Genomic DNA, 24,084 nt, shown 5'->3' with positions numbered 1-24,084 from the left:
CAGCTGCACACCTACCCCGAGCCCAGCCCAACGGCGCTGGGGGCTGGATCGCCCTCCGCAGAGAACGACGGTCACCGTGGCTAGTTATGCTCAGCATCGGACCCCCCTGCAGTGAGGGAAGGAGCTGGGACTGGGTGAGAAGCATCCCCCTGCCCGGCCGTGGCCACACTGGGTGGCTGCCTCCCATGCCTGCACCCAGCACCTCGGAGGCATGGCTGGACCAGGAGATAGTCCCCAAAAACCTTCTCCAACCCAGGCTCTCCCCATTGTCCCAGTACTGAGCAGCAGGAGGACAGGAACAGCAGTGTCCCCTGGTCCTTTGGGGTTTCCAGACAGCTGGTGCATCCAGGGGCAGCACCCGCCTCCAGAAAGGGCAGAATTTTGTCATAGTTCCTCCTCCTCTCCCCAAGCAACCCATTTCTGCTGAATTTGGCCTTCTGGCTTTGTCTGGCAGGCTGGTGTTTGTCGAGGGACTTCCTTGTGGCGGTGGGGAAGCCCAGCACTTTGGTCTCTCCTCCATCAGAGCCGACCGGCGGGGACGTGCCCTTCGAGGGAGCGTGCGGTGTCATCGCTCGGCTGGCAGCACGTCCCTGGGACCGGCCGTGCCCGGGTGATGGGGAACAGCATCCCCCAACGCCCTCGGTGCAGGAAGGAGAGCAAAGCCCAGGCGTTTCACTCGGAGAGGCGGCTCCTGGGGTGGCTTTTGGGTTCAAGACGACAGGTTTTTACTCTGAGCAAGGAGAAGAAGGAGTGGCGATATGCAAGCCCCAGCCTGGGGTGAAGGCCATTCTCCGTGGTGTTCGCAGCAGGGCCAGCACCAATTTCTCAGAGCCACTGTCCTCCCAGCCCTTGGGAGTCAGTAAATCAGCTCTCTGGAGCTGCTGCTCCTTCCCAGTCTTCATCCTGGGGAAAACCTGAGGGATCCCATCCCCACTTCTCCCAGCTCCACGCTGCCAGGATCACCCCAAAAGGAGGATCCCCAGGCCTGGAAAGAGGAGCACACTCACAGGGTGCTGGCAAGCCCTCCCCAGCTCGTCATCTGCAGGGACCTGACAGCAATTGGGGGACCAGGGTGCTGGGCCCGCTAAAGAAAGCAGCGGGTGCGTTTTCGAGGTGCTGGCTGGGAGGATATCACCCAGATTTCTTCCCCGAGCAGGCTGAATTCCTTCTGCCCCGGGCCCCAAGCAGGAAGCAGCTGCTGGGTTCGCGTTCAGCCCTAGCGAGGGCAGCACTTCAACGTGTTCAAGGGCTGAGATGCAACGAGTTTTACCTCGATTTTTTCCAGATCTGGGGCTCTCAGCGGCACAGAGCACCCGCCACAGTCCCTGCCCTCTCTGCCGGAGAAACCAGCAGCTCCCTTCATGCAGCATGAGAAATCCAGCAGAGCACTAAAACATGCCAGGGCTGATGTCTGTCCCCTCAGACCTTTCCCACTCCTCCTGTCATCTTGATATTTTCCTGTGCTTCGTGTACACTCATCCAGAGTAGCAAAAAGGGGCCTGAAAGCAGTCAACCGTGCTTATTCATCATCACATGTACCCTGCGAGCTGCGGTATGCATTATGAAGTGGAGTTTCTGTGGCTAGCAAGGCCACTTCTTTTCCTGGAAGAAGCTCTGGGGTTTTCTCCAGGAGTTTGCTTCTGGGATGGCGAGGTGCTGGCACAGGCGCGGAGGGGCTGGGAGCCCCGTAACGGGGGGGCTTGGGGTGGGGGACCACCGCACGGCAGGCACGTGGGGTGGGGTGCAGGTAGAAGCAATGCCTGGCCAGGTTGAAGGCTCAAGTCTCCCGAGATGTGGAGAGGCACGGGCACCCTGAGGAGCAAGGGCACATGGCACACTGCTCCCCGATGAAGTGTGGGGTGCTGGGCAGCGGATGGGGCCCCTGGGGTACCTCTGGGGTACCTCTGACTGTTCCCTGCCTTCCCTACCCCAGTGCAGCAGCAGGGCTTAGCCCCAGCCCTCCACCCTGTAACCCCCCCCAGGGGCTCAGCCCCAGCCCTCAACCCTGTAACCCCACTCAGGGCTCAGCCCCGACCCCCCTTAGCCCCCCCCGGACATGCCCCTAACTCCCTTACCCGTAACCATCCCCAGGGCTCAGCCCTGGCCCCTTACCGGGGTGCTCCTGTACCCCCCCAAGGTGTTCAGCTCCAGCTCCCTACCCTGTAACCCGTCCCCCCCAGGGACTCAACCATGCTCCCCCCTTACCCATACTCTGTCCTCTACCCCATAACCCACCCCCTGAGGAACTCAGCCGTGTCCCTCTTACCTGTACCCTCCCCAGGGGCTCAGCCCCCATCCTCTACCTGCACCAACTCCCCCTCCAAGACACTCAGCCCTGCCCCTCACCTGCAACCCCTTCCCCCCCCAGGGGCTCAGCTCTAGCTCCCTACCCTGTAACCCCCCCAGGGACTCAGCCGTGTCCCCCTTACCCACAGCCCCCAGAGACTCCACCCCATAACCCCCCCCCACTGCCCAGGGACCCCCCCACCCCGCGGCGCTCAGCCCCGGTCCCCTTCCCATCCCTCCTCCCGGGGCTCACCCCCCACCCCCCCACCCCTCCCCAGCCGCGGGGTCTCCAGGAGGGGGGACCGGCGCGTCCCCCCACCCCCCAGCCACACTTCGACGGGCCGGGGAGGGCCGGGGGGCGGGAAGGGGCGGCCCCGGGGGCCGTGCCCGGTTGTACTGCACCGCCTCTCCCCTCCCTTCCCTCCCTCCCTCCCTCCCTCCGCCGGCGGGGGCCACCCGCCCCGCCGGGCCAGTCGCCGCCGGCAGCCGCGGCGTAGCCCGGTGCGGTTCGGGACATCCCATCCCGGTTGGGCTCATCCCGGTCGGGGATATCCCGATGGAGACGGAGGGTTACCGGTGCCGTAACAACCGGTACATCGAGAGCGGGCAGTCGGCGGTGCCCAGCTCGGTGTTATTCGCCGCCGGGCTTTTGGGCAACGTGTTGGCGTTACTGCTGCTGGGTCAACACCGACGGCGATCCCGGTCCCCGGGTGGTCGCCCACCGAGGGTCTCCGCTTTCTACGTGCTGGTGAGCGGGCTGGCGGTCACCGATCTGTTGGGCAAGTGCCTGCTCAGCCCCATCGTCCTGGCTGCCTACGCCTACAACCGCAGCCTCAGCGAGCTGGGACCGGGCGGGCGCACCGAGGGCGAGCCGGGTGTCCTCTGCCAGCTCTTCGCCTTCCTCATGGCCTTCTTCGGGCTAGCCCCCACCCTGCTGCTGCTAGCCATGGCGCTGGAGTGTTGGCTCTCCTTGGGGCATCCCTACTTCTACCGACGGCATCTCACCCGGCGCTTGGGTGCCACGTTGGGGCCGGCGGCGGCGGGGCTCTGCGCCCTTTTCTGCGCCCTGCCGCTCTTGGGTTTCGGGGTGCCCATGCAGTACTGCCCCGGGACGTGGTGCTTCATCCGTATGGCCGGCGGCGGGCCGCGCCAGCTGGGTTTCCCCGTCCTCTACGCCAGTTTGATGGGCCTGTTGGTCTTGGCCATCGGCGCCTGCAATGTGAGCAGCATGCGGCACCTCTACAGCATGGCTCGGCGGCAGCCCCGCCGCGGGCCCCCTGCCGCCGCCGCCCCCCGCATGGAGGAGCTCGACCACCTCATCCTGCTGGGGCTCATGACCGTCCTCTTCACCATCTGCTCCTTGCCGCTCATCGTGAGTAATCCCAGTGGCCCCCTCCCCCGGTACAGCCCCCTGCACCACCCACCACCCCCGGGGGCTTGGGTGGTTGCTTTGGGCTCCCCCCCAACCCCGAATACCCACCACCCCATCCCCAGGGGTCAGTCGTTGTATTACCCCCCCTGAAAAATAATCCCCCCTTCCCACCACCTCCTCCCAAGGAGGCTGGATTGTTGCTTTGACCTCCTCGGAATAGTCCCTCACCCCGTCCATGGGGGTTGGGTCATTTCCTAAAGCCCCTTGGAATAACCCCCCCATCGGCACCACTCAGTCCCAGGGGGGTCAGGTTGCTTTTGGAATAAACCCCGGCACCACCACCTGCTCCTGGGGGCATCAATTTGCCACCCCCCCCTCCCAAATGCACCCCCCACCTGTCCGCAGGGGTCAGGTCATTGCCTAAACCCCCTTGGCATAACCCCCCCGTCACCACCACTCAGCCCGGGGGGGTCAGTTCATTGCTTTGGCCCCTTGGAATAAACTCTGGCACCACCACCCACTCCCGGAGGTGTTGGTCGAGGGGGGGGGGTGTCATTGCTTTAGTCCCCTCTGTATAGCCACCACTACCACCCTGTCCCCAAGGGTCAGGTTATTGCTGTAACTCCCTCAGAATAAACCTTCCTCCCTGTTCGGGGGGGTTGCCCCCCTCTGAATACCCACCACCACATCCCCAGGGGTTAATTTATTGCTTCAACTCCCGTGGAACAGCCCCTCATCACCACCACTCTGTGCCAGAGGTGTCGGGTAATTACTTTGACCCCGCCCGGAGCATCCCCCACCCTGTCTCAGGGGTCTGGCTGTTGCTTTAACCCCTGTGGAATAACCACCCCCCACTACCACCACCCCGTAACAGGGTGGGGGGGCTAATTCATTGCTTTAATCCTGCTGGAATAACCACATCACCACCACGCTGTCCTGGGGGCTGGTTCATTGCCTAAACCTTCTTGGGAATACCTGTGTGTGTTCCCCCCCCCATCACCACCAGCCTGTCCTGGGGAGGGTCAGGTCATGGTGTTGCTCCCCCCGCCCCCGAATACCCACAGCCAGCACCATGTCCCCAGGGATTAGTTCATTGCTTTAACCCCCCATGGAATAACCCCCCCCATCACCATCACTCTCTCCCAGAGGTGTCAGAGGGGGGGTCGCGTAATTATTTGCCCCCCTCCGAGTGCCCCCCATCCCATCCCATCCCATCCCATCCCATCCCATCCCATCCCATCCCATCCCATCCCATCCCATCCCATCCCAGGGATCTGGTCATTACTTTAATCCCACTGGACTAACTCCCCCCCCCCACCCCGTCACCACCCCCCCTGTTCCTCTGGGGTTGCCTGAGAGGTGTTGAAGGTTTTGGGGGGGTCAGTTCATAGCTTTAGCCCCTTGAAATAACTCCCCCCCACCCCAGTGCCTATTCCTAGGGAGGTTCATTGCGTTAGACCCTTCAATAACCCCCCCGTCCCAGTAAGTAATCTAGATCCTTTTAAACCACCCTGGATTTCCCCACTTGGGGGAAATATTCCCTGGAATCCTCCCCCTTCTTCCTCACAAGGCCCCGCTGGTGGGGTGAGGGTGGGAGACCCCCCCAGCACGACAGAGCCCTTGTTGCCCCCCCGCAGTGCCCCACGGCCTGGGGCCGGATCCTGCCTTGCCGTCACCCACGGTGAGCAGAGCTGGGACTATCCCAAAATCAGGGGTGGGGGGGTGCAGGTGCTGCCACTGCTCCGGGTAACAACTTCCACCTCTCCTCCCTGTCCCCTCTTCATGCTCTGGAGCCATATGGTGACACACCAGCCACCAGCAGCCCCAGCACGACGGGGCTCATACTGGTTTTGTAATAACCCCAGCGAAAGCCCTCAAATAAGCTGAGCTTCAGGCCAGACCGGGAGGTCAGGTCCAGAGACCTTGTTCTCAGGGAGCTGCAGTGAGATCTTTCTTCATTTTTTCCTATTTCTTTGGTTTTTTGACAGATCCGGGCATACATGGGGGCTTTTGCCGCCGATTTCAACGAGAACGCTGACCTCAGCGCCCTGCGCTTTCTCTCTGTGAACTCCATCGTGGACCCCTGGGTCTTCATCATCTTCCGCACCTCCGTCTTCCGCATGTTCGTCCGCAGGGTTTGCAGGAGGTTGAATTCCCGAAAAGCCTCCCTGAAAGGGTCCGCCTCGGAGGGGGACGGCCAGTTTTGTCCCCTGGGCTGGCGCAGGACAGACACCCCGCAGCTCGGCTTCCCCTGAGCGCGTGGGTTTTGCAGAAGCCGGCGGCTGCTGGTGAGGATGAGGAGCGAGCCTTCGGCCCCTCGCCCCCACCCCGGAGCATCCCGGGGCAGCACGGGGCTGTCGCAGGCGGGGACGGTGTCTGGCTCGCAGCGAGGGGTGGGCATGAAGTGTTTCTGCCCCCTCCCTGGGCTGCGTTTCACCCCGGAGAGGAACCGGGGGTGCTCCCAGGTATCCGTGAATATTTCTGAGCAGCAGCACTTTGTGGAGGGTTTGGGGAGCACCCAGCTCCAGGAAAGCAGGAGGGTTTTGGTGTGGCTTCAGGGCAGAGGGGACACACAGGGAGGAGAGGGCGGGGGGTGTCCCCCCCACCCCGTCAAATAAAAGTGGTTCGGAGCCCTGCACCATCGCCTTGTCCTGTGCGTGAACCCCTTCCACGCCAAGGGGGATTATCCAGAGCTGGTTTGGGGTGTCCCCAGCCTGGGCGAGGGGGGTGTGAGGGAGCCTTTGGGCGTTGTGGAGACTTCAGCAGCAGCTCATGGCCACGACAAGGAGCCAGAGGGCAGGGGGGGTCCCTCCCTGGGATGCCCATTGTCCCTCCCCGGGACGCCCGTCATCCCTCCCCTGACCCCGTATCCCCTGAGCAGGGCTCTGGTTTCTCTGCTGTGGCTTGCTCTTCACTTGAAAATTGATTTCTCCAAGTGCTAATGTTGCATTTGTGTTATTCAGGCGGCTACCTGTCCTGCTGTAATTATTTTAATTCAGTATTTATGATCATCCTGAGCTCTAATAAGAGCAGTAATTGAGAGAAAGCAGAGCCCGAGATGTATAACCTCACGGCACAAACATGCAAGCAAACACTCATTTTAATGAAAGACCCATTTCCCCTCAACCGCACGTATTAACTGGATTTAATACTTGCCTCAAGTGACCATTTAGGCCAAAAAAATTATGATAACCGAAGTCCCCATCTGCTTAGTGTCCTTGGAGAAGACAGGGCAAATACTTCTCTCCCTCTATTTAGCTAAGCCTTGCAAGGTGCAGTCGTGTTCCTGCCAGTTTTCACGCGATATTTACCCTTGGTGTCAAATGGAGTCTGTTTTTGAAGGAAGAAACTCATGCAAATCTGTCTTGGGGCTTTTTGGAGGTATCTGGTTGGGTTGGCTCTGGCTGTTTGACCAGCCAGGCTCTCCTGGCTGGAGGAAAGGGCAGATCTGTGTTTGGGGATGTACTGGGGGGACCTACAAGCTCCCTGCTCGGTGCCTCTCATCATGGTTTTCTAAGGCGAAAGAAATGAAATGAGGGTTGGTCCGCGTATCAGTTTCATGTTACTGGCGTGTTATTGACTTGGAAATGGCTCACGTGGGACTGCAGAGTCAACAGCACGGAGCCTGCGCTGTGGCTTTCACCAGACCTGTTTTGCCACGGCAGGAAGAAGGCCAGGTGAGATAATGGCTCTGCAAAATCTTGCTGTTGTCCCCCCCAAGGCTGGGGTCTCCTCCACCGTACGGATCCACGCATGGCTCAGGACAGACGGAGCAGGCACGGCCAGGCTGGGAGCGTGAGCTGTGGGTGCTCAGTGTGTGTCCAGGCTGGGACAGACCATCATCTGCCCATGACCCCAATGAGGATTCACTCCTGGGGAGCCTCCCAGGAGAGGTCCCTGCCCCACGATATGTGTATTTAGAGCCCAGGGCAACCATGCTCCGTGGAAAGCAGCAATTAAATTAAAAAAACCTCGCAGCTTCTTTATTAAAGTGCATGAATACAGACTCCATCCGAGCCCTGAGATGATGCACACACCACGGTGTCTGACCCAGCCGTGAGTTTATCATCAGAGGAAAGAAATCGTGGAGCCAACCGAGCGCAGCGGGGGCTTGCAGGCAGCTGGGGTGACCCCCCTGTCCCCGCATTGTCCTCACTCCCCAGCTGGGCCCATGCACATCCTGGCGACCTTGACGTGCTCATCTGACTTAGGTAGCACTTTTAATCAGGGTTCTGCCCTTACTGGTGTCCTACCTGCCCTGGGAGCAGACTTGGAGTCTCCAGCCGGCCACTGCTGCCTCTGGGCAAGCCAATCTCCAGCTCCAGCCAACGAGGCTGAAGGCCAGGCTGCCCTCAGAGCGGATAAATCACTCCTCGGCCTGTTCCTGGGGCCTGGGACTGCCATATCGTGGTCCTCTCCAGAGATGGCAGCACGTCCCCAGCCAGGACTGGGCTCTGAGCCGGCCTAAGCACGCTGGGCACAGCCGCTGCAAGGAGGGGGCTGCCACTCTCCACCCCAAGTCTCTCCCTTGGGCAACCCCCTTTTTCATGTCCCAACACATATGGTTTGGGGCTGCAGGAGTTACATCAAAGCTCAGAGCCCCTTCTGGTTACTGAGCTTGGCAAAAAATGAAAACAAAGGAAAATAAAAATTAAAATAAAAAACCCCCGCAACCGCGCCGTTTAGTTCTAAATGTGACTAAACAGGACGATTCCTCAGAGGCTCAGGGCTCTTGGGCCAAACGCTGAAGAGGTGAGAGCTGCTGTGCAAGGCCCCCCCTGCCCCCCGATCGCATCCTCCTCCCAGGCTCCTCGCGCTGCTCAGTCATTCCCCGCGGGCCTCCTCTGTGCCAGATTGATCCTCAAAGGGATGGACCTAATGCTTAATGGAGGCAATAAAGAGACGCTGCTCGCCTCAAGGCTGCTTTTTTTGGAGGTGTTGTGCCGTGCCCGCTGCCCTCCAGCAGCGCCGGGTGCCCTGTTCCACGCTCATGGTGTCACTGGTGTCACCAGCATCACCCAACCCTTCATCCTGCTCCTTTCCTGCACATAAATCAAGCACGGTCAGGTTTTTTGGTTGTTTTGGGTTTTTTTTTCAGCTCGTAAAATCCAGGCACAACTTTGGACAAGCTCATTTCCCAGCAAATCGTTTAGTTCTTGCAGAAAGCCCTTTTGTTGTTGGTTTTTGTTTTGGTTTTTTTTTTTATTATTGTCTGCCTGCATTTTTCAGCCATTCTGGAAGCAGGAAGGCGCGTGCCTGGGCAGGCAGCAGCGCCGGGGCTGCCAGGCACCCGAGCCAGGGTGCTCAGCCTGCGGGGCTCTACGACACAACCAGTCGGTGAGAGGTTTGATTTTTTTTTTTTTTTAAAAAAACCATTCGCCCAGGTGCTTGCACAGGACGACAAGCCAAGGCACTGAAACGTGGACCAGCCGCGCCGGTGCTCAGCTCTGCTTTTCCATTGTGGTGACTGGGGCTGCTGGCAGCACCGGTGCATGAGATAAGGGACCGGACTGGGTAGACTTTGGAAGAAAAACGATGTCTGGCTTTGTTAAACACAAGTCAGAGGGGTTTTTGGTTTAAAAGGGTCTCCTTGCTGCCCGCGGTGCCGAAGTGGCCTTTGAAAACCCACCAGGGATGGAGCAGGATCCCAGCCCCCTCCCCAACCATAGGCAGCAAACACCAGAGGTTGAGTCCTCCCGGCTTCAGGGTTTACATGAAATTCATCCAACTTTTCTACAAGCCCAAAGCTTTTTCTCCAAGTGGGCCAACTCTGGAAATCTTCTCTTAGGGAAAACAATTACATATGGTCCTCGTTAGAGGCAAGACACCCGAGATAAACATGGAAGCAAAAGGAAGAAAGCAAACACTTCCCAAGACAGGGACAGATTGTACCAAGAGGCATGTTCCTGGTTTTGAGCTCCAAAGGGGGAGGAAAAAAAAAAAAAGCCCAGCAATTCTCCTATTATTGCAAAAATATCCCATCAGAAGCGACTGTCGGTTGAGAAGCCTGAAGCCCCAAATGGGTATTTAAGGCTCCATTAGCTGCCAGGAAAATGAGCTCCAGAAGATGCCAAAACCCCTTCCTGAGCTGTGACACGCAACACCAGAGAGGAGCGGGAGGCTGGGAAAAGCCTTGGAGCTACCACCCTACGGGGTGCCTTCTGCTTGGAAAAGGTCTCCAGACGAGCAGGCTGCAGCCTCCGTAAGCTGCTCGGATAGACCAGGCCAGGATTTGGCCTCAGCTCCATTTTTTAACCTGATTTTTGTGGACTTCACAGAGGGCCTGAATGTGCCAGGGTCCCCTTGGGAAGCTGACAGGATCGTTCCCACCACCAGATGTGTTCACAAGCTTCGGTGCTCTGCCAGGTCTTCAGGGCTGGGAGGGGGGTTTAAAAGTGGTTCTGGGGGTTAAAAGAGGTCCTGGGATGTGCGTTTTTGCGTTTTTTTGCATGCAGGGTTAGGCTGGGAGCTGGCTAAAAGCCCTTCCCCTCTGTCACACCCATTGCTTTGGGCATGGGAACGGGGAGGGCTGGGGCTGCGGGTGACCTGCCACCAGCAAGGTGACACCACGTCCTCGCCAAGGCGCTGAAGAAGCCTTCGAGCTGCGTAATGGAAGAAACTGAAGCGAGGAATAGGAGCGGGCCGTCGGAAATGGAAGTGCTGTCACAAACCACAGCTCGCCCGGCTCTGGAGTTCGCCGTATACCATATTTCCTTTACGAAGTTCCTGTTACAAAAGTGAAATAACAGCCAAAACGTGCTCGTGGCGGCCACCTGCTGTGTCCGTGCTGGAGCTGCTCAAAGCAGCATCGTTTCCCCAGGGTTTGGGGGGAGCAAAGCACATTGCGAGGACAGTTTTGCGTTAGGTCACAGATGAAGGAGCGTACCTGAGCCCTGCCTGGCCCCCTGCTGAGCCGGATCCCAGCTCAGAGACCAAAGCTTTTCTCTCAGCAAGGTGCGGAGAAGATCAGGGTGGGGAAATACTATGCAACAGCGAGAGCTTCCTGTGCTGGCTGTGGAGCCCAAAGCCCCAGCAGCAGATAAATACCAGCTTTCCTGGAGCTGGTATTTAGGGCAGATATAAGCCGCACTCAGCTAGGCTTGCAGGGGGAAGAGGGGTTCCCTCTGATGTCCCCCCCACACCCCACTCATGACCAGACACCGGCTGCAGGCTGCACGCCCACGGGGAACCCTGATGACATATAGGACAGAGGGGCAGTGGGGACGTGGTGTGGGGCTGGCCCATGGGGTAGGGTGTTCTCTGTGGGCTCTGGGGCTCTGTGGGTGCCTCTGGGGCTGTGGGGAACACACCCACACAGACCCAGCTTAGCTGGGGCTCCCCAGTAGCCCACCCTGCATCAGGCTGGCAGAGACGGCACTGGGGCTCATCACTGGGGTTTGTGGACCATCACCGGGGCTCATCACTGGAGTTCTTGGACCATCACTGGGGCTCACTGCCTGCCCAGGGCTCCTGGAGCAGCACCAGGACTCCTGGTTCAGCACTGGGGCTGGCCATGCTGTTGGGCTCCCACATTAGCATTGAAGTTAGCCCACTGTTGGGACTCCTGTAGCAGCACCGGGGCTACCGACGCGGCACCGGGGCTAGCCCAGCGTTCCCGGAGAAGCAGCAGGACTCCTAAATGGCCACGGGGACTGGCTGTGCGCGGGGCTACTGGCCTGGTTTTGGGACTCTCAGGATGGGGTTTGACAGTGCCTCGGGGCTCCCGGAGCCGCACCGGGACTCCTGGCCCGGTACCGGGACTCCTGGACCAGCACCAGGGCTGGCCATGAGACAGGGTCCTGTACCGGCGCCGGGACTGACTGTGCCTCGGGGCTCCTGGAGCCGCACCGGGACTCCTGGTCTGATACCGGGACTGCTGGCCCGGCACCGGGGCTGGCCATGAGAGGTGCTCCTAGAGCCGCACTGGGACGTGCCCATTACCGGGACTTCTGGTAGCCCACCGCATACCAGCCCGGCAGAGACGGCACCGGGGCTCATCATCGGGGTTCTCGGACCAGCACCGGGGCTCGCTGCCCGCTCGGAGATCCCGGAGCGGCACCGGGACTGCTGGCCCGCCACCGGGGCTGGCCATGTGCGGGGCTCCCGGCCCGGCACCGGGGCGAGCGTCGCGTAGGGGCTCCCGGACCCGCCCCGGGACTCCCGCCCCGGTACCGGAGCCATCGGTGCGGGGGGGTCCGGTGGGGGACCGGGGTGGAGGGGGACACCCCGGCGCGGCGCGGGGCGGTCCGGGGGAGGGTTGGGGGTGAGGAGGGGGTGGGCAGGGCGGAGGGCGGTGCCGGCGGGGCGGGCGGTGCCGGCGGCGCAGTCGTGCGGCGGCGGCGGGATGAACGGGACGGGCCCGGGGCTGTGCGAGCGCGGCGGAGCGCTGCCGGCCGGGGCCCGCCCGCTGATCAGCGCCGTGATGTTCTCGGCCGGGCTCCTGGGCAACCTCCTGGCTTTGGGGCTACTCCTGCGCTGCCGCCGTGGCCCCCGCCCCCGCCCTCCCTCCCTTTTCCACGTCCTGGTGCTGGCCCTGGTGGTCACCGACCTGCTGGGCACCTGCTCCGTTAGCCCCTTCGTCCTGGCCTCCTATCACCGCAACCGCACGCTGACCGCCCTGGCTCAAGGAGGACACATCTGCCTCTACTTCGGCTTCGCCATGAGCTTCTTCGGCCTCGCCACCATGCTCATCCTCTTCGCCATGGCGCTGGAGCGATGCCTGGCCCTGGGGCGGCCTTACTTCTATGAGCGCTTTCTCAGCCCCCGCACGGGTTTGGTGGCCCTGCCCGCCATCTACACCTTCTCCGCCGCCTTCTGCTCCTTGCCGCTGGTGGGCTTCGGGCAGTACGTCCAGTATTGCCCCGGCACTTGGTGCTTCATCCAGATGCACCTGGACTACCTCCAGGACAACGGCGGCAGGGAGGTGTCCGGGTTGGATGTCACCTTCTCACTTCTCTATGCCACCCTGCTCCTCTTCCTCATCCTCTCCGTGCTGCTCTGCAACCTCAGTGTCATCGTCAACCTGGCTCGCATGCACCGCCGCGGGCAGAAGACCCGCCGGATGGCCTCACTCGAGCAGCCCCGGGCGGCCGGCGGCTGCGGCCGGCGCATGTTCTCCATGGCCGAGGAGATTGACCATCTCCTTCTCCTCTCCATCATGACCATCACCTTCGTCATCTGCTCCCTGCCGTTCACGGTGAGTGTGGCCGCCTCTTCCCTGGGGTGGGGTCCCTCTCCCCAGCACCCCTGTTTCTCTCCGTCCCTTTATAAGGCTTTTCCCCACCACTGCCCAAACCTCAAAGGCTGTGGTCAAAGCTTAGCTCCTCCTGAAGCTTGGGGGACCCCCGCTCTGCCACAAATTCTAGGCAATTTGCACATCCACTGGGGAACTGGGAAAATTATCCCCCATATCCCCAATGCCAGAAGGAGGATGGGGTGGCAGGAGGATGGGGTGGCAAGAGGGTGAGGTGGCAGGAGGATGAGGTGATGGGATGACAGGGTGGCAGGAGGTTGAGGTGACAGGATGACAGGGTGGTAGGAGGATGGGGTGACAGGATGAGGTTGCAGGACGACAGGGTGGCAGGAGGATGGGGTGGCAGGACGACAGGGTGGCAGGAGGATGGGGTGACAGGAAGATGGGGTGACAGGAGCAGAGGTGCCCTCCCATCCCGCAGAGGCTCTGAGGCCAGGCAGTGTGGCTCAGGCAGGCTCTGGGTTAGGGTTCTCCTGGACCACACAGCATCACTGCAGTTCCTGGGAGCTGGGCACTCATGGTGGAGAGGAATAAATCAGAAATCCAAAGATGGGGATGAAGGAGATGCTGCTGGGCTGGAGACAGTGGGTATCTGTGCTGGGTGGGCAGTGTTATCCCAGATTTCTGTGGCAAGAGGGAAGGATGGAGCTGGAGATGTGGGCAGGCAGCACCGACCTCATCGTTAGACAGAGGTTTCCACTGCTCTGTAACACTGGGATGCAGGCATGGAGATGGGTGATTGCTGGGAACGGAGATCCAGCACATGGGCCTCAGCATCCCTCATCCTAAGGGTCATTCCTGCCTCCCATGCTCTGTCCATGCGCGAGGCTTCCAGCAGAAATACGGGGTCGAACCACCACAGCCAAGTGAGGAAGTGGAGGGAGTGTCCCCTGACTCTCCCCACAAAAGGGCCATTTTTCATCCATCCACACCAGCAGCATTGTGGAGCCTGGAGCACCTCAAGCCACTCGAGTCCCCTGCCCGTGTGTGCGAGCCCGCTGCTGTGGGAGGTCATTTTGTTCCCATTAGAAACAAGCCCCACCAAGGTTGGGAGCACAGCCAGCGCTAATTTTGTGCTCATGGAGTTAAATAGATGCTACCTTCCCTTCGTGCTCCCTTTCTTTTCCCAAGGGAAAAGAAAATAACCACAGGCTGTAGCTGAGCCAGGCTGCCTGGGTTTTAAGACAGAGAAAAGACAAAGCAGTAATGTCCGGATGCTCGCAAGCATCCCAGGAGCCAGACTCAACATCCTGAGAGACGCCTCAGCTCCTGTCAATAGGCCCACACATGATGGGCAGCTCGCCTCGTGTCCCGAAAAAGCCCAGGCTTGGGTGCTGTGGTTGTTACGAAGTGACACCTCTTGGTGGGGACATGTGGGCGGGGCCCTGTGGGTCTGCTTGGGGCTGATGGGTTGGGAAAGTGCCGCTGGTGGGGACCCTGTAGCAGATATAGTCTTATCCAGAAGCACAGCTTTGCTTTTCCCACTGCTCGGCTCCCATGTGGGGTTGGGTTTGGGCTGCATTTTGGCAGCGTCTCAAACCGAGCTGCAGAACGCTTGCTGGTGCCTCTTTAGTGTGACACTTTCTCTTCTGGTTGGGGCTGCCCACAGCCGCCACCCTGCGAGGAGCAGCCCGGGCACGTGAACCCAGCGAGCATCAGGCCACAGCACCGCAAAATCCTTCCCAAAAAAATCCTGGGGCAGCCCCTGGAAGCGCTGCGCTTTCAGCAGCCACCTCGTGCCCCAGGATGCGCCATCCCTGGGTGGTACCCAACAAATCCCAACCAGAGGAGGGATGCTCATGCCTCCCACACCCCAACTCCCATCCCCATCCAAGTATCCCCTCTCCCCCGAAGCGAGGGGGTGGCGATTTGACCCGTATGAGTAAGGAGTGCTGAGTCACCATTCCAGGAAGCCCCGTAAGCTGCTATGAGTCAGCACGTCACAGGAAGGACTGGAGCGGTCCAGCACCCCGCATCCCCTCCATCTCACACGTTTATTCGTCCCGCGCGCTTTTCCAGGTGAGACCCACCACTTAAGCAGCTGCTGGCTTAATTGCGTTAGGACTAAATGAAGCCTTGCGGCGTGTTGAGAGCAGAGCACAGGTCTGGCTTTCGTTAGCAAGAAGTTAATTTAAACCAATGGAGGCAGCAAGTGTGCTGTGACAGCCCAAATCTCCCCAAAAAACTTCCCGGGGGCAGGATCCTGGGAGCCCAAACCTAACGTTATTTCTCACCGCTGTGTTTTACAGATCCGTGCCTACGTGAACAAGTTCAGAGAGGAAGAGGACAACCACGACTGGGACCTCCTAGCCCTGAGATTTCTCTCTATTAATTCCATCGTCGACCCTTGGGTCTTTGCCATCCTGAGGCCGCCGGTCCTGCGGTTCATGCGCTCGGCGCTGTGCTGCCAGGTGACCCCCACGAGCCAGGACAGACAGACTCCGTCCCCCGCAAAGACAAAACTGGCAACACAGCTGGATCCCTGTGGGCCGTAGCTCCATCGGCCAGTCCAGGAGACATCTGTGAGGTGAAGCACGGCCCTGACAGATGTTCACAGAGCTCTGCCTTATGGCCCATAAAGAGACGTATCTGCTGCAGGGTGGGCCAGGTACGGGTGGCCTGGCCAAGTGTCATCATGTGTCTGGGAAGCCCCTGGAAAGCCAGTGAGGTCTCTCAGAGGGCAAAAAATCCAGTGGGACAAGATCAGAAGGGCTGATGAGTACCTGGATATCGCTGTCACCTTCAGATGGGGCTGCTCCCACCCGGCGAAGGGTGCAGGCTGCGTTCAGCCATGCTGCGGGAGGGTCGGGGGGGTGAAGCATGGGGGGGTTTTACAATAACACTACTGCTGGGGGGGGGTGTCGGGGAGCAGAGCTTCCTGCTGGTGTGCTTCCCAGCAAGGTTCCCGCGGTTGTTTTGGGCTGAAGGCAGTGTGCAGGCAGGGGTATGGGTCCTGGAGACGGGGCTGGGCAGCCACTGTTGCTGTGAGCACCCCTGTCTGCCCCCAGGTCCATAGGGATTGGGTAGGAGAGGGAGGGAGCAGTGTATCCCCAAATATTCCCCTTTATTTGGTAGGCTGGTTGCCTAAGGAAATGCACTTTATCAGGTCTGTGTGCATGTGTTTGTCTGTCTGTCCCCCACTCCAGAGATTTTAGGCTCCAGTGGACGCCAGTCCAGCATGTCTGAGGGGCACCAGGGCAGAAAAAAAGCCAAATTGTGGCATTTCCCTTGCGCTGTGATGGCAGCAGAGCTGCGTGGCCCCTCCTGAGCACCCAGTTTGCAATTTTCTTTGCCCTGTAGTTTGTGCAGGAGCCGACAAAGGAAATAAAGAGCCCAACCAGGTAACGAGAGGTTTTGATCACAGCTGTGCACTTTACCCATGTCCAGGGTGATGCTGCTGATGGGGTTTGGGTTGGCACAGAGGAGGGCACATCCTCCCGGGCTGCCCGGCAAAGTGCCCTCCCGCTGGCCTGGGACAAACCTGCTCATGGGCATCACTTCCTTAGAGGTCGTATTTGAAAAAAAACCCAAAACTCAAAAAACCCAACAAAACAAAAAAAAACAAGCGCAGAAACATCCAGGTCATCAATCCTGCCCCGTCGGGCAGTGTCCTGCAGCTCTGCTATTTTGTTTTGTGGGATCCCTGTTGCTCTTCGGGGCTTGGGGCTGGTCCCCATCAGGGTAAGGAGCATCTGACCCTGCGGGCGAGCCGGGTTTGTCCCAAGGCCATCGCTGCTGTTAGGGGTTGCTGGGGGGCAGGTGTCGTGGCTCCTGTTTGTGCAGTGTCCAACACACACAGTGTCATTGTGCTGTTCCCAGTGGGGTGTCTCGTTGTCCATCTGAGAGCTGCAGCTCTGCTCAGAAAGCCCGAAGGTGCTGAGATTTGGAGCTTTTCTGCGGTTCATTAGTTGTGGTGATGTAAAAAAAAAAAATAATTATTATTTAAATAATAAATGTCTTTCAAAGGAGCCTGTTGGATCATGTGTGGGTTTGTGCTTCAGACACACCTCAGGGTAGATCTGGCTCCTGGAGGAAACGTGTCACCTGCCTGGAGCTTCGGTGGGGTGAAGCCTCAGGGGTGGGGGGAGAGGGCAGGAGGGGAAGCTGGGAGGGGAATCGCATGCCTCCAATTTCCTAAAAAGTGAAAAAACCCCGTGTTTTATAGATGCATGATGACATTTTTGCCTTCTGCAACCTGGCACCTGAGCTACAGAAATACCCCCACCTCCGAGCTCTTCCCTAAAACTTGTATATCCTGAAGCCAGGGAGAGGCAGGCAAAGTTCCTACCTGTTATCAAAATACCAAAAAAAAAATAAATACCCACCCTAAAAAAAGGCAGAATTTATGTCACTTCTGTCAGGCAGCCAATATCCACAGGAAGTTTACTGGCCTCCGAAATGTGCGTGGGCAGATGTCAGGCATGGGCTGCTATTGCTCAAGCCCCGCCGGCGGGATTCTGGCAGCGCCCTGTGGCTGGGGGGTTTCGGGGGGAGGAATTTCGAGTGGGGGTTTCAGGGGGAGGGTTGTAAGATGTGCCCAGTACACAGGGCTGCAGCGGGGGTGCTCCCCACACTGTCACGTAACCGGTGCAATTAAGTCATTAACCCTGTCGCTGAGCCTGGGGTGTCCAGATTTGGCTGACTCCCACCCGCTGCTCAGAGGTCACCCCCTCCCCAATTTTTTCCCCAGCTGTGCAGGCAGCAGCAGCAAAGACACTTTCTGGGTTCAGGGCTCGGCACACCCCATTGTATCTCAGCGGGTGCTTGGCTTGAAAAGGAGCCACAAACTGTGGGAAGAGCCGTGGGTCCACGTGCTTTGTTTGTCTGGATGGTCGTGACCTGGCTGCTCATGCTGGTATTTCAGGACCAGTTGCCTAATCTTCTTCTAAACCAGGGGGAAAGGCTGCCCGGCATGCAAAAATGGGAATAAAATTTTAAAAAACCCCAAAAGCTTGGAAATGGCAGGGGGGGGGTCACATCCCGCAGAGACCGGCCTGCCGAGGTGTGTGACAGCGGTGGGAAGAGGACCCAGGGCCATCCGTGGCAGCACAGGGGACAGCCCGACGGTGGGATGCTCCCTGCGGCTCTCACGGTGAAGCTCCGCTCCTGCTGGCCACCAGCTCGGCTCCTGACCGCTAATTGCTGGCTGCTTGTTTTTTTTGGAGGTTTTATGGCTCCTCATCAGGAAATGCAGGGCTAGGAGACAACCTCCCAGCATCCAGCCTGCTGGGATCTGCTTTTCGCAGGGTAATGCTACAGTGGAGTCACTCTCATGCGAGCTGTCCCCAGTGAGGGACAGAAATCCTGGCAAGAAGGGGGTCAAGGAAATGATTTGGCTGAAATTTAATGCAAAAATAAAAAAGAGAAATGAGTTGTGAGCCGGGGAGAGGCTTGGTGCATGCAAGACGAGGAATTCTCTTGAGAGCCAAGTGGCTCTGCAGTGATGCATCCTGCAGAGATGGGTCCCCTGCCTGGAGATGTGGGACACTGCTCTGCTTGGGGACCCCTCTACACGCCGCTCCTCAGGGAGGGATGTGGTCTCAGCCCCCCAGCGGGGTGTGCTGGCTGGGCCCAACATCTGAGCCCACTGGCCATGGGTTACCCCCTTTTGCTGCTGCCCCCCTCAAGCCCAGAAAACAAAAAAAGCAATCAGCCCTCCTGCTCCTTCTTTCAGATGAGAAAAGGGCCTTAATTAGAGCTCTGAGAGGACAAGGAGGGCCATGAATCTCTCTGTATCCTGAGCCATAAGCTGCCACAAAACACTGGTTTTATTAGCATCATTCAGGAGCCATTACAAAAGCCAAATTAATTTGACTCTCTTCAGCTCAATTGACGTCTGCTTGGCTTAAACACAAGATGCTGAAGTGTCATTTTGTTGTCTGTGCTGACCCTTAATGATTTTTTATTTCCATACCGGAAACCCGCTGATGCAAGAAAGTGCCAGGCAGGTCTTTACGTCTGCATTTCCGTCTGGAAATCAAGCTGATGAAGAGGAGCAAGGGAGAAGCCAGCCCCTGGGGACAAGGGATGGCACCTGCTGCCCACCAGACCTCTTAAAAATGGAGAGGGACTTTCTGCAGCTGCCAGAAGGAGTGGGACTGGGGGGATTGGGACCCTCCCCAGTCGGACGGAGCAGCCCAGGGGTGGCTCCGAGTTGCGCCCCATGACAGCGGGGAGGCCAGTGTCTGCCTCTCCTCTGAGCTGTGTCCCTTAAAAATAAAAACATGAAGGCTCCAGGCAGTGGGGCATGGTTTGGGTGGGAAATGATGGTGATGCAATGCAGCGTTTTGGGGAAAAAGGGCATTTTTTGGAGTAGAGAAGAAGGAGGGGATCTTGCTGCTCTTGCTTCTTTTTTGTCTTGTTTGGAACATCTCCTCCGCATCTGGGTGCTGTCAGCAAGGAACAAGCCCTCATTTTTCATCTGTTTTGGCCTCCTATCTGAGCCTGAGGGCTTCAGCCATGGTGGTGGTCACGAAAGCCCCACAGCCCCGTTCACGGGGGTCAGCAAACGTGGGCAACGTCTGGGGACAGCTTGCAAAGATGGGTGATGCGATGTGCTGTGTGTGGTGTTTTGTCCGAGCCCAGCATCCCTGCGGAGCATCTTTGGGATCTCTGGGCTGGTCTTTCGGGAGGCTGGAGGGAAAGCAGAGCCCTGGGAAGAAGGGGACAGCCAGGCGGGCGGCAGCTGCCCTGCCGGGGCGGCTGCGTTTCCAGGCAGAGGATGGGCAGTGAGCCCATCTCCCCGGGCTCCAGGAGGACGTGTGGCGCGATAGCTATTAAACCGGATTAAATGAATTAGGCAAGGAAGTGACTTAAGAGAAGATGGCACGGCTGAGCTCCCAAACCAGCTTTACAGTGGTGCCAGCGCTTACCTCGGCATCAGATGTCGGAGCTGACGGCAAATCCTCATGGCTCGAGCGCAGGGAAAAGAAAAACATTTGGCTTTACTGTAGCTGCCTTTTGCTTTTGCAGCTGATTTCAGATGTATTAACCTGAAACCTTTCCAGCTCCTCTGGGCCCTTCGGGTCACCCTATGTCTCCCCTTGTCCTGGATTCACCAGGTCCCTTTCTTTGGTCATTGGGGACTAACACCAAGCACTGCCCTTCTACAGCATCCCCAGAGGGGAGAGCTTGCAGTGAAAATAGTGTAAATCAAGCTGTATTTTACCTTACAGCCCAGTAAGCAAGTATCAACCCTTTCCAGTAAGGCTGTGGGGATACCCCAAACGTCATAGGCTTAAAATCAGACCCTTTTGCCCAACATTGAGACCCAAAATGAGCAATTTGTGGCCTGTCCCCTGTCATTATGAGGGGCTATGAGACCTTGGAAGCTGCAGGGCTGTGGCAGAATTACCTCTCTGCAGCCACATTTTCAAGCTTTTATTTGTAATGTATGAATAATAACGATTTTTTTCATTCAGGCTTTTTGGTTCAGCGTTGCAGGGGAGTGAAGGTCTCATCTGAGTTTTCCCCAAAACTTGTTGAATTGCTGGTGTTTTGGCTGCTCAGGGGACTTTCTGGTTCCTGGCACTCTCGTGGGTCTCTGTCCCTCCCCAGTACCTGGCCGTGGCTGCAGGAACTGATGCATGAGGGAGGAATGTGGGGTGGAGGTGCAGCCCTCCTGCTGCCCACAGGTCCCACGGGCTTGTTTCTCCCTGCAGCCGGATCTGGGTGTGCCGGGAGGTTGAGCTGGAGGATGCCGGGGACGGCGCTGGGCCCTGGGATGGTGAGGACAGCCGTGCATGCCTGCTGGCCCCCGAGCCATCTTGAGCCTAAAGACACAGGCAAGGGAAGGGCTGGAGGGAGCAGAACCCCCCCAGCATCCTCCCCTTCAGTCTGGGGGACGTGCTGCTGCAGGAAAACCAACCAAGGGGACAACTGATGGGCTGGGAAAAATCCAGCCAGAGCTTGGAGATGATCTACGACTGATTGAAAACACAAGGAGGAAAAGTTTTACAAACCCAACTGGGATGAGGAGCTAAAAATACAGCTGCCGTGGCTTGGAGAGGCGGTGAGCCATCCAAGGCCACCGCTTCTTTGTTTGCTGCGGTGATGTGCATGCATGGCAGGCCTGGTACTCACCCCCAGAGAAAGTCCTTTCCGTTAAGAGCATCCAGATGAGCCACGCGATAATATATATTCTCACTTGCTGCTCTTTATACAGCTGATGCTTGATGAAGGGAGACACATCACCGTTCTCTGAGTGGGGTGGCAAGAGCTGGACCACGCTTCCCTGATGCTGGCGGGCTTTGCCACGGAGGCAAAGGCAGCACGAGGGGTTTGGAAGGGGCACAACGGGTCCCTACTCAAAAGCCCGAGGTGGGCAGCGTGTTTGGGGAGGCTCCTGGAAATCGCAAGGGTTTCCCATGCTGAGCTGCTTTTTTTAACCGGATTTCCTTGAAACATGGAAACATCTGCGCCCATCAAACCCGCAGGGAAATGCCGCCGATCTGCCAGCGCTCGTGCAGTTCCCAAAGTGATCTAAATCTTCAAAAACAAGAGACTAAACAGTGTCAAACTCATGTCAAACATCTGGCTTTCAAAAAGGCCATAAAAGTTACGAGGCATCGCTGAGGATGATGGATCACTCGCTACCCTGCCCTGCGTGCTAAATGCTGCGACCTCGCCTGCAAACTCCGTTTATTAGGTAAAAAAAGGGACCCTGTTAGCAGCCTTGTGAACTGAGCTCATGCAAGGAGGAGAGCAAAGGTCCTAGGGTTTCCGAGCAAGTCAGATTATAAATCTGCGTAGGGTTTTGGATTCCTTTTTTGGTCCAGAGCAGCCACCACCTGCTCTGGTTTCACTGCGGTTCCTGCTGAGCTGCCCCAGATGCAGAAGGTGCCAGTTTGTGGCTGAAATAAAAACCTTCTAAAAAAAAAACCACCTGAAAAAGCTTGTTTCTCTGAGAAGCAGTCGACTGTCACAGTCAAAACACCAGCCCTCCAGTCCTACAAGTCTGGCACACTGCATTTTTCTGCCTCGGTTTCCTCTCCGTGCTCTGGGAGCATCTCTTCCTGGCACGGGAGCCGCATCCCTCCCATGGTCATTCCCCCAGCATCCCACATCAGCTGGGGAAACTCCAGAAAATTAATAAAGGGAGTAAAAAGGAGAAATAATAATGGGGAAACCACCTCGGTGATGGGGCTGGGGATGGCCTCTGCTCCAGGGCACAGGGCTCTGCCAGCCTGAAGCTGTTGGCTTCCTGCGGCTTTCTCCAGCTCCCAGCTGTGACCGGTTTTGCTCCTGTTAGCGTTGGCAGCTTTCACAGCAACGAACAGCCCCTGCTCTGGCTCAGCTTTCCCTTCCCACAGCCAGCCCCACGTTGCCGGCACCGTGCTGGGCCAAGAGGAGCCTGGCCGATTCACCACACCGGCCCTGGCTCAGAGAGGTTCCCACAGGGATGCTGAGCATCCACAGATTTCTCTCTCCCACCAGCTGCTCTAAAGAGCACCTACCAGATGCAGACGTCTCCAGCTGGGCTTTTTGCAGCAGGCTGCTGAATTATTTTCTTTTTGTGTGGCTCTTTGCTTACCTGGGATGCTGGGGAGGGCGTAGGATCAATGCACAGCACTGCAAGGATGCGCAGGAGGAGGGCTCTGCTCCTCGCTGCCTCCTCGCCCTCTGCCCGGAGGCACCGAATGGCGCTGGGAGAAACCCCCAGAGCCTTTTGAGCCCACCACCCTCCCCAAACCTGCTCCAGCACCAGTGTCCTCACTTACCTCCTTCCTTTGCTATCACCTGCACTGTAATTTCAACCCTAGAAAGCACCTAGAAGGTGCTGAATAAGCAGCGTACCAATGGTTGGTGGAACTGGGAGGGATAAAAACCACTAAGGATGCCATTTACTGGGAGCCCAATATACCCAGTACCGCTGCCACGGTATGCTGGGGACAAGGTTTTCTCTCTATATATGGGGGGGGGCAGTAGGAGGTGATGCTGGCCAGGACAGATGTGAAATGTCAAAGCAGACAGCGTTTTGAACAGACTTAAAAAGAGAAGTAACTGTTTACAAGAAGCCATTCCAGGGCTGTTTGTTTTGCCTGTGTTTATCCCTGAACATTTGTGCTACTAAGAGTTTTGGCCACGCAGCTAATTAAGAGTGATGGACTTTGTCATGCCGAGTGGATGTGTACATGAGAGAACATTTATTTGTCATGAGCAGCTGCTGTTTCCTCTGCTAAAGACCTTTTTTTTTGTCCGGTTGGGGCTGGGAAATACTCATTTAGAGCTGTGAGGACTCTCCGAGGGCCCTGCGGAGGCTGGACCGACCCATAGCGCTATAAGGATGAGATCTTAGCGCTTACTCTCAGCAAATGGGTGCATGGAAGGCAGCACCAGCCCGTGCCCTGGCTGAGGGACTCTGCCGAGTGGTCCATGGGGCTGCTGGAGGAAGCTGCTCAGGGTCTTGGAGTGATCGCATCAGGCATTGGTTTTGGAAACCTCTTGCATCCTGCGAGAGAGCTCCTGCTTCCTCCAGTACCCCGGGTCATCCCCTGGGGCTGTTCCCAGCAAGGCTGTCACCATCCCTTGTTTCTGCTGTGGAACCGCGTCCATGATGTGGAGAAGAAGTAACACGAAGCCTCTGCAAACCTCCTGCAGCTCTGCAAACAGGGACAGGGGAAAGGGGGCAAGAGAAAAGGGAGAGAGGAAAGGATATTAGGATATGAGGAAGTATTTCTTTGCAGAAGGGGTTGTTGGGCGTTGGAATGGGCTGCCCAGGGCAGGGGGGGAGTCCCCATCCCTGGAGGGGTTGAAGAGTCGGGTTGACCCAGCGCTGAGGGATCTGGTGGAGTTGAGAACGGTCAGTATGAGGTTCATGGTTGGACTGGAGGAGCTTCAAGGGCTTTTCCAACCGAGATGATTCTGGGATTCTGTGAAGGGAGAAAGGAGGCAGGGGAAAGACTTCCAGGCTCTATCCTGGTGTGTTTGGCCATCAGAAACTGCCGTGCTCAGAAGGTTTCTCTACAGGCAGTACTTTTCGACAGCCCCCCGTTCATTGCCTCTTGCCTTCCCAAGCTTTGGCAGCTAAATCAGCCTAGAAACCCGAGCTCTCCCTGCAAGACACTCTCAGAGCTGGAGGCTTCCTGCTGCCGGGGGGTTTGGGGGGCATCCCAGGACAGCGAAACACAGAGCCCCTGACAAGTCTGAGAGGGGTTCAGGGGTCAAAACCAAA

At 58.0% G+C, this 24,084-nt stretch overlaps 2 protein-coding genes across 3 annotated transcripts; both read left to right on the top strand.

Annotated features, from left to right (window-relative positions):
* Positions 1-2,733: 2,733 nt before the first annotated feature.
* PTGDR (prostaglandin D2 receptor) lies at positions 2,734-8,505 on the top strand. Its single transcript, XM_074865265.1, has 2 exons — positions 2,734-3,658; positions 5,647-8,505. Exons 1-2 carry the CDS (start codon positions 2,843-2,845, stop codon positions 5,911-5,913), a joined length of 1,083 nt encoding a protein of 360 aa, XP_074721366.1. The 5' UTR covers positions 2,734-2,842; the 3' UTR covers positions 5,914-8,505.
* Positions 8,506-12,002: 3,497 nt separating this feature from the next.
* PTGER2 (prostaglandin E receptor 2) lies at positions 12,003-16,877 on the top strand. Of its 2 annotated transcripts, XR_012629002.1 has the most exons (3): positions 12,003-12,854; positions 15,161-15,519; positions 16,058-16,877. XR_012629002.1 is itself a non-coding variant. In XM_074869202.1 (2 exons), exons 1-2 carry the CDS (start codon positions 12,003-12,005, stop codon positions 15,404-15,406), a joined length of 1,098 nt encoding a protein of 365 aa, XP_074725303.1. In that variant the 3' UTR covers positions 15,407-15,705. The 2 variants fall into 2 exon arrangements, 1 of the variants encoding a protein (XP_074725303.1); XM_074869202.1 differs by lacking the exon at positions 16,058-16,877 and having other exon boundaries at positions 15,161-15,705.
* The last annotated feature ends 7,207 nt before the right edge of the window (positions 16,878-24,084 follow it).

Source organism: Strix uralensis, chromosome 4 (genome assembly GCF_047716275.1).
Source record: "Strix uralensis isolate ZFMK-TIS-50842 chromosome 4, bStrUra1, whole genome shotgun sequence".
Classification (NCBI taxonomy): Eukaryota; Metazoa; Chordata; class Aves; order Strigiformes; family Strigidae; genus Strix; species Strix uralensis.
This window is presented reverse-complemented; position numbering and strand designations above follow the sequence as displayed.